The sequence below is a fragment of the Neofelis nebulosa genome, chromosome 4, assembly GCF_028018385.1.
Source record: "Neofelis nebulosa isolate mNeoNeb1 chromosome 4, mNeoNeb1.pri, whole genome shotgun sequence".
Lineage (NCBI taxonomy): Eukaryota > Metazoa > Chordata > Mammalia > Carnivora > Felidae > Neofelis > Neofelis nebulosa.
The window spans coordinates 161,556,667-161,570,329 of record NC_080785.1 but is presented as its reverse complement, the minus strand read 5'-3'; the positions used below and the strand labels follow the sequence as shown (position 1 = coordinate 161,570,329).

General features: G+C 53.8%; 2 protein-coding genes across 8 annotated transcripts; one reads left to right on the top strand and one right to left on the bottom strand.

Annotated features, from left to right (window-relative positions):
* Window positions 1–669: 669 nt before the first annotated feature.
* Window positions 670–12,002, bottom strand: EPOR (erythropoietin receptor). 6 transcript variants are annotated; one of them, XR_009261114.1, is made up of 9 exons: window positions 11,306–12,002; window positions 10,301–10,436; window positions 9,724–9,902; window positions 9,489–9,646; window positions 8,823–8,976; window positions 8,652–8,739; window positions 6,842–6,929; window positions 2,130–2,248; window positions 679–1,019 (listed from the first exon to the last, which is right to left on the bottom strand). XR_009261114.1 is itself a non-coding variant. In XM_058727963.1 (9 exons), the coding sequence occupies exons 2-9, from the start codon at window positions 10,895–10,897 to the stop codon at window positions 6,140–6,142; spliced, it is 1,305 nt and encodes a 434-aa protein (XP_058583946.1). In that variant the 5' UTR covers window positions 10,898–11,060; window positions 11,306–11,434; the 3' UTR covers window positions 5,950–6,139. The 6 variants fall into 6 exon arrangements, 5 of the variants coding, with proteins under 5 accessions (XP_058583947.1, XP_058583946.1, XP_058583945.1 ...); XM_058727963.1 differs by lacking the exons at window positions 679–1,019; window positions 2,130–2,248 and adding exons at window positions 5,950–6,748; window positions 10,895–11,060 and having other exon boundaries at window positions 9,724–9,792; window positions 11,306–11,434; XM_058727964.1 differs by having other exon boundaries at window positions 670–2,248.
* Window positions 2,961–4,895, top strand: SWSAP1 (SWIM-type zinc finger 7 associated protein 1). Of its 2 annotated transcripts, XM_058727967.1 has the most exons (3): window positions 2,961–3,243; window positions 3,571–3,630; window positions 3,972–4,895. In XM_058727967.1, exons 1-3 carry the CDS (start codon window positions 2,995–2,997, stop codon window positions 4,473–4,475), a joined length of 813 nt encoding a protein of 270 aa, XP_058583950.1. In that variant the 5' UTR covers window positions 2,961–2,994; the 3' UTR covers window positions 4,476–4,895. The 2 variants fall into 2 exon arrangements, with proteins under 2 accessions (XP_058583950.1, XP_058583951.1); XM_058727968.1 differs by lacking the exon at window positions 3,571–3,630 and having other exon boundaries at window positions 2,968–3,243.
* Window positions 12,003–13,663: the final 1,661 nt, after the last annotated feature.

The window sequence follows — 13,663 nt, the reverse complement described above, 5'->3', positions numbered from 1 at the left end:
CAGAGCTTCTATTTCCAGGGATCCCACCCCTGACACCTTGGTTCCTTCTGTTACACAGCTACCTCCACGCGGGCCAGGAAAGAAGCAAAACTTCAGCACAGCGGACAGCGTTCCAGCCAACCCAGCTAGCGCTGTCCGTGGTCCTGAAACCAAGTGCTGGCTAAGAAAGGGTAAAGTGAAGGCTGCCGGACACAAAGAAGTGTTTGGGCCTGCTAGAGGGGGTGGAGACGGCCGACCTTACCTTGTCCACACCCCATCCCAGGATGGATAATTTTAGGTAGAAAACCCAGACCAAGGTATATGTACTTACTCAAAAGATTTGTTGACATGCCCTGTACGCTTCACAGAATCTCAAACTCAACTCAACCAAAACTGAATTCTGGTTTACCATGCAAGTCAGACCACAACCTACCTCTGCTCAAAACCTCTCATGGCTGGTTCCCATGCATCCTGGTGAAAGTCAAAGTGCTCCCAGTGTCTCAGGGCCTTTGCACTTGCAGGTGCCTCCACTTGGAATGCTCTCCCTCCGTGCTCTACATGGTTTACTCTCTCAGCTCCTTCAAGCCTCTTCTCAAATGTCACCTTCTCATTGAGACCTGCCCCCTCTACCACCCTCTTTAAAATGGCAAGAAACAAACAACTGGTCCTTTCAGCTTCCCCCCCCCCCCCCCGGGCAAAATTTTTTGCATACACTTATCATCCACTCATAGACTACTTAAACTCCTCTTTATGCTTAGTGGCCATTATCTTCCCCCTCACTAGGATGTCAGCTCCACGAGGACAGAGACTTATTTGTCTTTTCACTGCTGAAGCCCCAGGGCCTAAAACAGGGTCCGACACACAGTAGGTCCTCAATAAAATTTTGTTAAATGAATTATTTAATCACGTGATGCTGAAAAACAAGGGAGAGACACAGACTGACTGAGATGTCTACTCCCCAGTCTCCTCACCCTTTGGTCCTCCCTCCCAGGACCCTCTCTGTAGTAAAAGTCCTTCCATCGGGATATGAAGACAGCCTTCTGAGAAAAGAAAGAAGTACTGTGTGTGTGTACAAGAAACATGCCAAACCTCTGCATCTCGGCCAATGTACTCAGTCTACATTTATGAGCACCTGCTGTGTGCTGAGTACTGTTGTAGGAGCTGGGGGCCCAGCAATGAACAAAAGAAAGAACCTCCCTGGTGGAGCTGACATTCTAGTGAGGAGACAGGCAAGAAGAACAAGACATTGGAAATGATAAGTTATTTGAAAACAAAGACGGTGAAGCCGTTAAAAAGTGTAGGGCGTGCAATTTGACACAGGTGATCAGGGAAAGCCTCTGTAACGAGGTGATATTTGACCATGACCTGAATGGTGTGGGAAAATGAGCCACAGGGATATTTGGGAGCTGAGTTCCCTCAGCAAGGGAATAGCGAGTGCAATGGGGCTGTGTTGGACATGCTCTTGTGTACGTAACTGCACGATGACGTGATATATGTGTCACTACTGGGTGTTTGTGCATTTGGAGTGTTGCAAAGTGAGGTGAATCATGGTTGTGCATCAGTGGCGGGGGGATTGAGGTGATGCCTCTGACAAGGAATGCAACACGGTGGTGTGTGTGTGTGTGTGTGTGTGTGTGTGTGTGTACAGAAAGAGCTGCAGTCACATTAGCTAAGGAAATGTGTCTGGGTGTGTGCGTGTGTGTGTGTAATAGCAATGGTATGGTTGTATCAGAGTGTGTTCTTGCGTGTGTGCAAGGGAAAGAGTGTGGGGACATAAGTGTGAGAGAAAGTGTGTCTGGGATGTTTTGTGCTAGGATAGGGCTGTGAGCATGTGGGTGATGGGGCTTTTGAAAGTGGAATATAGACAGAGATGCGTGTGGGTGTGCGCGCGCACACGTGTGTAAGGGGGGGTGTGTGAGGTGCCCAGCTGTGTGGGTGGATGTATTGCGGGATGTGGCGGATCTGTTTTCTGGCCCCAGAGGGAGAGAGAAAGCCCAGGAAATATCAGTTCCACCCCGCCCCTGTGTCTCCTGGCAACAGCACCACTTTGAAGTTACCAGGAGAGAGTTGCCAGGGCAACAGGGGTGAGTGGCAGCTCTGGGGCGAGGTCTGGGTGAGGAGACCCAGCCAACCCTCACTTAACCACTCACCTTGTTTCTCCTCTCCCAGTTTCTCAAAAATCCTATCTTCCTTTCTTCACTCATTCATTTAACAAGCATATATTGAAAATCTACAACCATCTAGTCACTGTTCTGGGCGCTGGAGACACCTAAGTGAACCAGACAAACAAGGTCCCCTGCCTTGGCTGTCCCTTAGTCTCCCACCCCCTGTCTTTTTGTCTCTCCTGGTGCTTCTTTGATCTATGGTCATGCCCACCCCGCTTATTCCAAGCAAAACCCAAGGAGCCCCCAGGCCAATAAGGAAACCAGTTGAGATTCCTCTTCTCACAGACCCTCAGAGACGGCTGCTGATGTTTTGCACGTGAATGTTCCTGAGCCTGCAAGCCTCCAACACAGCTTGTGCAGATACTAAGGTGGAGACGGAGAGACAAGCACACAAGTGCCTCCCTCCCTCACTTCCTCAGTTGTCATTGGGTGACATCAGCAGAAACACAGACAACATTCCCATCACAATAGTCCTCTGAGATATCACGAGCTCCATTTTATAGGTGAGCAGACTGAGGCTAGGAGACTTTAAGTAATGTGTCAGTGATTAGGGCCTGCTTCCTCCAACTTTCAACCCTTGTATGTGTCTAATTAGCTGATTAATTCACAATAGTAATATTCGCGTTGCTTCCTTCAGCGGACTCGCACAAGGGAAGGGCAATCTCTCCTTCAAGCGCCTCTATACCTCCTCCCTCCTTCACCAGGGGAGGAGCCAGTAAAGGCCGATCTAACTTTGATGGCAGATCCATGGACCAATGGAGACGCTAAGTGCATTGTAACCAATGAGACCTCGTCTTGGGCGGGATTAAGGGCAGGAAAGGGCCGCTGACTGGACAGGAGTATCTTACGAATGGCGGAGACGCTGAGGCGGGTGCTAAACCTAGGCACCTCAGCAAGGTCCGGGGAGGAGGATACAGCTGAGGCTGGACCGCCTTTGCTGCTGCTCGGCGGCCCAGGGTCTGGAAAGACAGCGCTGCTATTCGCGGCGGCCCTGGTAGCGGCAGGAGAGGGCCGAGGCCCCGTCCTCTTTCTGACTCGAACGCCTCTTCAAAGCCTGCCCCGCGGGACTGGCGCAGCACTCGACCCCCTGCGGCTACAGGTAACCGAGGGGCGGGACCGGAGGCGGGCTAGTTAGTACTGGGCGAATTGAGGATTGAGTGACAGGTAGACAGACCAATGGAGGAGAAGAAGGAAGAGCGAGCCTTAGCGGCCATTGTGGGGCGGAGTCATGAATGCGCGGGGCGGAATAATAGGGGCGGGACCGTAGGAAGCTTTGTTAAGATTGGGAAACCGTTTGGTGAGGGGGCGGAGTTAGCGAAGAAAGGCGGTGCCCAACGGGTGGGGTTAGTGGTGGGGAGGGTGAGTAAGGGGTGGGGCTAAACCTGAGTCCAGTTTGAATGCCAGCTTTTCCTTTGGAGCCGGTCAGGAGGTCCGACTAAGAACGCTACGGGCAGGTTTTCCGTGGAAAGATTGCCTTAGATACTTGGTAAGAAAAACATACCTTGTTCCTAGCTAACACCGGGCAGTGATAAATGCGGGATAAAAAACGGGGGTGGGCGTAGAGCATGTGACTCTTGAGCATGTTGAGTTCCAGCCCCACATTTGGCATAGATGACTTAAAAATAAAATCTTGTTATTAAAGAAAAGGGTGGTGAGTGGGTACGAATTGAAGAGTATGCGGCCATTCTGAACTGCTTTACTCGGAACCAGCTGTCTGGGGTCTGAGAGCCTAGTGCAGGGAAGTATATACAAGGAAGCAGGACAGCTCTAGCTTGGAGCCTGCCTTCCTGAGCTGAATCTGGCCGCTTCCTTTCTTCCAACCTCTAGAAGATCCGCTTCCAGTACCCACCCTCAACCCATGAACTCCTTCAGCTTCTGTGCTCTGCCCATGAGGCCCGCGGTCCAGCCCCCTCCCTGCTGCTACTGGATGGCCTCGAGGAGTACCTAGTGGAAGACCAGGGACCCCAGGACGCCGCCTACCTGGCTGCGCTGCTTCTGGACACAGCTGCCCACTTCAGCCACCAGACTGGGCCTGGCCAGGGCTGTGGGCTCATTGTGGCCCTACAGACCCAGGAGGAGGGAGTCAGTGGGGATGCCCTGCAGGTGTCACTGCTCCAGCGGTATTTCCCTGCCCAGTGCTGGCTGCAGGCAGAGACACCAGGCCCAGGACAGCACCGCCTCCGAGCCTGCCTGGATCCAGGTGGTCTGGGGCCTAGGGCAGAGTGGTGCGTGGCTTTCCGACCAAATGGAGAGATGACAATCACCCCGTGGCCTACCCAGGCTGGTAACCTCAGCTTAGACAAAGGTTCAAGCTCTGGAGGCCAGCCTTGAGCTTTGGTGTGTGACAACCTCTCTATGCCTCAGTATCCCATGCCTGGAATACTTACTTTAGGAACACATGCAGATTCAAAGACCTAAAGAATATAAAATGCTTTTTCTCATTTAAAAGTAGCATTATCAGGGAACCTGGGTGGCTCAGTTGGTTAAATGTTGGACTCTTGATTTTGGCTCAGGTCATGATCTCATGGTTCGTGGGATCAGGGCCCACGTCGAGCTCTGCACTGACATCATGGAGCCTACTTGGGATTCTCTCTCTCTCTCTCTCTGCCCTTCCCCCACTCCCTCTCTCTCAAAATAAATAAATAAACTTAAAAAAAATAAAAATAGCATTATCATGTACCTGTTATGCCCAATTAACATTGTTGAATTTTGCTGTTTTGAACTTTATAAAAAGTTTCATGATAAATGTAATCTTCTGAGACTTCCTTCTTCTCCCACTCAACATTATCATTTCAGATTGGGCCAGTTTTGGGGCGCCTGGGTGGCTCAGTTGGTTAAGTGGCCGACTTCGGCTCAGGTCATGGTCTTGCGGTCCATGAGTTCGAGCCCCGCATCGGGCTCTGTGCTGACAGCTTGGAGCCTAGAGCCTGCTTCAAATTCTGTGTCTCCCTCTCTCTCTGCCCCTTCCTTATTCGCACTCTGTCTTTCAAAAATGAATAAATGTTAAAATAATTTTTTTAAAAAGATTAGGCCAGTTTTTAGTTCACTGCTTTCTCCCGACTGCATATAGTTCCATGGGTGACCATATCCCAACTTATTCATCAAATGGACATATCTGCTGCTATGAACATTCTTGCACACATGTCCTGGCTCACACTTGTGAGAGTTTTTAGGGTATTTAGCTAGGGGTGGCTTTGGTAGAGCTTCTAGAAGGCCTGCATATGCCCATCTTTCCTAGGTCATGTCTAACTCAGTGATATCATTATTATTCGTGGCAGAAACTAGCCAGAGGCTCAGGCAACAGCTTTCCTTCCCCCAGGGAGCACAGCCAAACTGCATTCCTCCCCCCCCCCCCCAATGGTCCATGGACCAAGCTGGGGTCCTGGGACTGTTTCTAATCCCTAAAATGGCCCCCAGCATCTTCTGTTTTCTCTTTGCTGCTTGGTTAGCAAGATGCCAGGGGTCCATCTACAGACCAGCAGGGTCTGGGCTTCTGACTCATCCCAGAAATGGCTGCCTGCCTGCTTGCATTGAAATCTGAGAGAGAAACCATTTAATGTGTAAAGCCAGTCATATTTAGGAGGTTTTTTTTTTGTTGTTGTTGTTATGGCAGCTGGTATAACATATACTGAGTGCTCCATTCTATTAGGATTATTATTCATATCGCCAGGTCCAGAACTTCAGACTGAGCTCGAGGCCTTTTACCGTTGCCCCTATGGTCTGGGCCCAGGGAAAGATGGGGCCTACAAGGATGTTTGTAGAAGTCATGAAAGGGGGAAAAAAATTACATACACACAAACACACATACACTCATACAACTCTATACATTTTAAAATACTCCAAGGTTGTACTGAGCAGGACGGATTGGGCAGAAAGCCGAGGTTAGCAATGCCCCTGGTCCTGAGGGAGCCCTCACCAACCCTGCTCAATAAGTCTAGGGCCTGGGCTAGCACTTGAGGTCACGCTGGGTCCCCAAGCATCTGAGGGCTGGAGTCCTAGGAACAGGCCACATAGCTTGGGGGCGAAGGCTCAGTGGCTGGGATGAGGCTGTTCTCATAAGGGTTCAAGTAGGGGCCAGTGGATGAGTCCCCCTGGGCTTCCTGGGAGCCCCCTGAGCTGTAGTCAGTTGAGATGCCAGAGTCAGACACCATGAGGTACAGGTACTTTATGTGGGGTGGGGTGGGGGGCAGCTCAGGGGGCAGTGCTCTTGGGCGCAAGAGCTGGGAGCTGGGATCCAGGATCGTGTACTCAAAGCTGGCACCCAAGGCCCCCTCTGGCCCAGGCTTCAGGGACAAGGCAGATGAGCAGGAGGAGGCTTCTGAGCCTTTATCCATGGCTACCATGTCCAAACTGCCATCAGGCCGCGGGAGATCCTCGCTGGGTGGGTTCCGGGGCAGCAACCACTTGTCCAGCACTAGGTAGGTGTCTTGGGTATGTTCACTGCCCAGCGGCTCCAGCAGGGGCCCCTCCTCTGCCCCCGGCTCCGCTGCCTGGGTAGCCCCCCAGCAACGCTCAGAGAGGACTTCCAGGGGGGAGGGGGGGTCCTCTGCAAAGGGAGTGCAGGGGCTCCACCAAAGACAGCCCTCATTCTGGTACAGCCACAGCTGGGGAAACAGCACCAGCCTGCTCAGAGACCTATGGTTCAGCCACAGGAGCAGGGAAACCCCAGGCCCCGAGGGGACAACCAGGCCACCTACCTGGAAGTTACCCTTGTGGGTGGTAAAGAGGCCCTCAAACTCACTCTCAGGGCTTGGGATACCAGGCCAGATCTTCTGCTTCAGAGTCCTGATGAAGCCAAAAAGAAACAATTACATGGATATGTGTCACTGAATGCTCACCAATACCCCCCTAAAAAGCAGCCACAGGGGCACAGATAGTCCTAGTCCCTCATAATCACAAGGCAGAGGAGTGCATAGGGGCTGAGGAAAGAGGCTCTGGCTGAAGCATCTGCAAGGCCCTACAGATGGGTGACTGGAACAGGGTTTTGAAGGATGCATAGGAGTTCAACACACACTGCCTGGTGCTCTCCCTTAACCTGGCCCAGGCTTGTCTGGAGGTTCATTATGTTACTTCCCTTCTCACTCCTTTCCATAATTCCCTGAATGTACTCAGAATAAAATTCGGGGGCACCTGGGTGGCTCCGTCGGTTGGTTGAACATCCGACTCCTGATTTTGGCCCAGGTCATGATCTCACGGTTTGTGAGTTCGAGCCCTGCATTGGGCTCTGCACTGACTGCAGAGCCTGCTTGGGATTCTCTCTCTCTCTTTCTCTCTCTCTCCCTTTCTCTCTGTCCCTCTTCATCTTATGTATGCTTTCTCTCTCTCCCTCTCAAAATAAATAAAGTTAAAAACTTAAAAAAAAAAAAAAAAAAAGAATAACAATCTCTTCTCCACAGCCCTGCAGACAACCTTGTATGTTCTGACCCCTGTGACCTCCCTCACCTCATCATCCACCACTTCCTCGTAATATATTCTGCTCTAGCCAGAGATACCCTCTTGGCAGCTGCTTCAGTGCTCCCAAGCTCCTTCCCACCTCGGGGCCTTTGCACTTGCTGTTCCTTTTCAATTGTCTCGCGGCTGCCTTTGTCCAAAGGTCAGGTTTCCATTCTGATATCATCTTCCAGAGGCCTTCCCTGACCATCCTGTCACGGCCCCACACCCCATTTGTTTCTGTGATACCACTTACCACAATGTATAACCAAATATCTGTTGCTGGGGTGCCCGGGTGGCTCAGTCGGTTGAGCAAGCAACTCTTGATTTTGGCTCTGGTCATGATCTCATTGTTTGTGGGATCACGCCCTGCGTCGGGCTCTACACTGACAGCATGGAGCCTGCTTGGGATTCTCTCTCTTTCCTCTCTGCTCCCGTATATGTTGGTACCCTTGTTTGCTATTTGACTCAGCTTTGAGATCCACAAGGTCAGAGAGATGTTTGTTTTCCACTTTCTCCCCAGTGCCTAGCACATAGTTGGCACTCAGTATGTATTTTCCAACCAAATAAATAAACAAGGCCCTTAAAGACAACAGAATACTGCTTGGCAGACAAGGCAGGAAAGGCATTGCAGGCAGAAGGAACAGCATGTGCCAAGGCTTAGGGGTATGAAACCACATAGTATGAGCTACGAATAACAAAAACCTCAGGATGGCTGGTCCTACCATAAACAATCTAAGGAGCTTGATAACAGAGGCAGGAGGCACTCAGGACGTTAAATCTTTCCATTAGGCCCATCTGGGGATTTTACGAAAGTTGATGAAATTGGGAAAAGGAACAAGCAAAGGAATTCAAAAAGGAGCAACCGCTGAGGTTCAAGGAAAACCAGGTGAATGTTCCCAAGAATTTGAACTAAGATTCTGGATATGGTCTGGCTTGCATCCCAGCCCTGCCACGGACTCCTCACTGTGTGTCCCTGGGCAAAGTGCCTTTCCGTCTCTGAGCCTAGCTTTCCACAGCAAAAGGAGAACGTAAGTGCGTTGGAGTCTGGGCTAGGTGCCCGAATGGGGCGCTCACCGGCGGTGGGAAAGCAGGGCGAGCACGGCCAGCAGCAGCAGGATGAGCACGAGGATGAGTGAGAGCGTCAGGATGAGAGGGTCCAAGTCTACAAAGCAGGGAGGAAGTCAGGGCAGTAGGATTACCCCACGCTCCTCCCCAGGCCCTCCTAGCTCCTAGCTGGGGCCTCACCACTAGCTGTCAGCAGCGACGCAGGCTCGGACCAGGCGCTCCAGAAGCCACCGAAGCTCGGCTCAGCCATACGCGCGCGAACCATAAAAGTGTAGCGCGTTCGGCCGCGAAGGTTGCTCAGCGCGCACTCAGTGCGGCCATCCAGGATCTCCACCTGGGGGCGGGGCCTGGGTGAGAGGCGTGGTCAATGGGGGCGGGGCGAGCAGAGTAAAGCTTGTGGGGGCGGCACTGAGCCAATCAGAGAAAGGAAGGACAGCTTCGCGATACTGCGGTGAGGGGGAAGGGCAATGAAAGCAAGAGGCGGGTTCCAGGAAGGCTCGGGCCAATCAGGACGGAGGCTCAGGGAGCAGAGGGGGGGGGGGTCTCGGGCTATTTAGGGGCGGGGCCAGGGAGCAAAGGGTCGGGATGTTGAAGGGGTGTAGTATTTGGGACAAGGGGGTAAGTGGGCTTTGGGCTTGGGTCCAGGTGGACTGGGAGGCACTGGCAAGGAAGACATGTCAGTGGGAGTTGATGTGTTTTGGGCAAAGAGATGACGGGCGTCAGAGGTGGGCCTGGAGGGGCGCGGCCAGGAGGCGGGGCCATGCTGGCCATCGGGGCGGGATTTAGAAGGGGAGGCGGGGCTGTCCACCACACAGCCTTTTGGACTGGCGGTCGGGGCGGCCTCACCTTCTGAGCGCCCCCTGCGACGTTGCCTGAGGAGATGTTCACTTCGTAGCGGATCAGGCTTGCGACGGGGGCTCCAGGAGGCGGGAGCCAACGCAGTACCACGTGGCCGCCCTCGTCGGCCCGCCGCGCCAGCAGCCCCGCGGGGGGGTCCAGGAGCACTGCGAGAGGGGTTGATCAGGTGGGCGGTGACCGAGACTCCCTCACCCGACAATTTCCCCATTCCCTGCGCACGTACCCACTTCGTTGATGTGGATGATACGGTGATAGCGTGGAGCGCCCGAGGATACGGCTGTGACGCGCAGCTCTAAGGGCACAAAGCTCGACGCGTCGGCCGTAGGCAGCGAGCACCAGAAACGCACAGCGCCGCGAGCCGTGGGCGCCTGGTGCAGGCTGCATGGCTTCCACGGTTCGCCCCTGTGCGCCAAGGGGCCAGAGAGGGAAGGGAGCAAGTTGGGGGTGGGGGGTGCGAGAGAGTTTGTATTGCCTGGAGCTTGGGCCCGGTTTGGATAATACCACCAGGGGGCGTCCGGCCCCCGACTACGCGACGCCTTAGGCCTATTTGGAGGGGTGCTGTCCCTGCCGGAATGTCTGGGATCGCTCCGCAACAGAGATCGCGAGACTGTTCCGGCCCCAGCCACTAGGGGGCGCGTCGGCACTGACCCCGGGGCTTCCCACCAGTGACCGCCAGTGGCCTCCCGTCCCACCAGTGTCCTCACGCTCCCGACGCCAGCAGATATCCCAAAGTGTGAGCCCCTGCCCACCCGCCCCCTCCTCAGAGGGTGGGGGCGCTCCACCTGCCCCGTCGCACTCACTCGAGCTGGTAGAAGAAGCTGTAGTTGTCGGGGCCGACCCCGGCGCTTGCCGCTTCCTCCCAGAAGCACACCAGGTCCTCCAACCGTTCGGTGAAGCACAGAAGCTCTTCGGGCCCGCGGGCAGCCAGCAGAGCCGCTGCGGGGGGAGGCGGACACGGGGAGGGGGTCGGGAGAGCCCAGTCCTCGGGCCACAGCAGCCTCCCCCTCGCTCCCGCCGCCTGTGCGAACCGATAAGCAAAAAGCCCCGCCTCGCTCGCTAGCCCAAGCGGGGGCCCTCGAAGGGTCCGCGGAGGTGGTGCCGCCCCCTCCCCCGCCCCGAACTCCGAAGCGCTGGTGGCTTGCCTTACTGTTCCCACACACGCCCCCGCCCACCCCACAACCCGCTGGACCGCGCGCGGCTTGGAGGGCCGCGGTCCCCCGCTGCCCGCCCCGCCCCGGCCCAGGACAGGCGAGCCACTGGACGTGTGCGGAGAAGGCGGGGCCCCCTATCGGCCCCGGCAGGCTGCCGGCAGCCCGATAGCGCCAACCGTGAACCCCTCCCTCGCCTCTTCCCTCGACCCGGCAAGCCGAGGCATCTGGCGCCCGCATACAAACCATGTTTACAGTCGCCTGAGGCCCGGCCCCTCGGCCTCGACGCGGGCTTTGTCCTCCCTCCCCCGGTGGAGGGTCGGCCAGATCCCCTCTCCTGGGGACTCTAGATTTCGAGGCCTAGACCCAGCACCAACCCTGCCCCGTTAGGATTTATTATGTCCCAGGCTCCCTGAAAAGATAAAACGGGAAACTTATGCCCCCCACCCCCCCCACCCCCGCCCACAACACAGTCTGGAGTCTTAGACCCCAGCATGCCAGCCAGGTGCCACTCTAAGGAGGTTCAGCCCCCAGCCCCCAGATCCTAGACTGTAGGGTCAGAACCCGGCGTGGCTCCCAGGACCCAGGCTGGAAGTTCAGGCCTCGCATTGCCCTCCAGGAACCATTGCGGGGGTCTACACACAGATCCATCCTTACCTTTACTTTCGAACTTGGGGTCCAGGGGGTTGGGTGGGGGAGCCCAGGCGGCCCCAGCGAGCAAGAGACAGAGAGAGCCGACTCCAGGCCAGAGGGACGCCCAGAGGTGACCCATGATGCAACCCCCCGCCACGGGGGGCGCAGGGCCCCTGCTCCCCTTCCGCCCCTGGCACAATCCACAGCTGGGTCAGCAGCTGCCTCCGCCGGACACAGCTGACCAGGCCCTTCCCGGCCAGGCGCCTCCAAGTGGCAGCTCCCCCGAGGGGGCGGGACCACACGCAGCCCGGGCCGAGATAAGCGGGAGGCGGCCGCCCTGCCGCCCGGGCGGGAGGGGGCGGGGCCCTTAGAGACCCCGCGACTGCTTGGGGGTCAGGGACAGTGCCGGTTTCTGCACTTTCTTATTGTGTGACTCTGGACAGGTGGCTGATCTGAGCTTCAGCCTTCTCATCTATCAAATCCGGTTTGGCACATAGCAAATATTCCAAAAATGTAACATACTGGTATTATCGTGCTAATCAACATCTCTTCCCAGTCTGGGTAGGAATAAATAATCGTAATAGCGACTGGCGGTTGAGTGCGCAGTGCTAGGCAGTGTGGCCAGACGATATATACCATACATACATTCTGGCATGTTGGTAAAACAACATTCTGGATGTTGAAATTTGTGATTTTTAAAAAAGTTTTTATTTATTTTTGACAGAGAGACAGAGAGGGAGACACAGAATCCGAAGCAGGAATTACAGTACAAAGTGTGAAAGCTATCTGCTTGGGCTCAGCTTCTTAAACTAGGGTTAACACCGGAACAGAGGTAAGTGCTTGGGGGGAAGGGGTGGATACTTGCGCCTGCCCTGCCCCAGAGTAGCCAATCAGAACACTCCATTTTCTGGAGCACCGTGATTGGTCCAGCGTGGGCATGTGACCCAAAGGGATCCAATGAGCCTCCGCCCTGGGACTTTACTCAAAGTTACTGGGAAAAGGGTGACTGTTTCTATTGGGCCATGAGGGCGTATCCAGAGATATCTTCTCTACTAAGGAGGGGAGAAATTGCCTGATGGTGAAGCTAACACAGGCTTTTACACCCTGTTACCTCTCTCTGAAACTCTTCCTCTAAATATCCATGGGGCTCAGTCCTTTATTCAGGCTTCTGCCCAAATGTCACCTCCTCAGTGACATTTGCCCCCTGAGATGACCCCATTTAAAATAGCAACCATCTGGGGGTGCCTGGGTGGCTCAGTCGGTCGAGCTTCCGACTTCGGCTCGGGTCATGATCTTGTGGTTGACGAGTTCGAGCCCCATGTCCGGCTCTGTGCTGACAGCTCAGAGCCTGGAGCCTGCTTCAGATTCTGTATCTCCCTCTCTCTACACCCCCGCCCCCACTTTCTCTCAAAATAAATAAACTTAAAAAAAAAATAGCGACCTTCTCATCCCACACCCCTGTCGCCCTTAAATGGATGATGGTGATGATTTTACATTCCCTGTTTATTATCACCTAATAAGCATTTGATGTTCTGTTACTGATTTGCCGCCCTCACTAGTTCATTTTGTTCATTTGTGTATCCCTAGCACCTAGAACAGGGCCTGGCACACAGTAGGAGAAATAGTTGTGCAGGGGTACGTAGGTGGTTCAGTGGGTAAGCTTCCCACTCGATTTCGGCTCAGATCATGATCTCCCGGGTTGTGGGTTTGAGCCCTACGTCGGGTTCCTCGCTGACAGTGCAGAGCCTGCTTGGGATTCTGTCTCTCTGTCTCTGCCCCTCCCCTGTTCTCTCTCTCAAAATAAATAAATATATCTGTGGAGTAAAAGATTAGAGAAACACTAAGCCAGGAGATGTAAAGAGATGGGTGATACTGTGTCAGCCCCTGGATACAGCTGTGCCTGAGCGCCCCTGAACTTAAAAAAAAAAAAAAAAAAAAAGCCATAGTGATGCAGCAGTAATCCCTCCCTCAGGAAATTGGCCTTTGCACTGTGCGTGAAAGAGCGTGAGAGGCAGAAAGTATAAGCTGTTGTTATGAGAGGAAAAGTAACCCACTGGTTAAGGGAGGGCATATGTTCTGGCACATCACACATCATTCAAGTTTGAGCCCCAACCTTGCCACCTTGGGTAAATTACTTAATCCTCACTAGGCTCAGTTCTTCATGTATAAAATAGACATATGGAATGTATGCTATTCCATAAAGCTAGTATCAGGATTTGGTGAGATCGATTAGGTAAAGTTCTTAGGACAGTACATAGTAAGCCCTCAGTAAAAATAAGTTATTTTATTGAAATATAACTGACATATTACATTGCGTAGCAATTATTATTTGCTTAAGCTATTTCAAGAAGGATACTGTTACTTACATCTGACTGGTCCTAT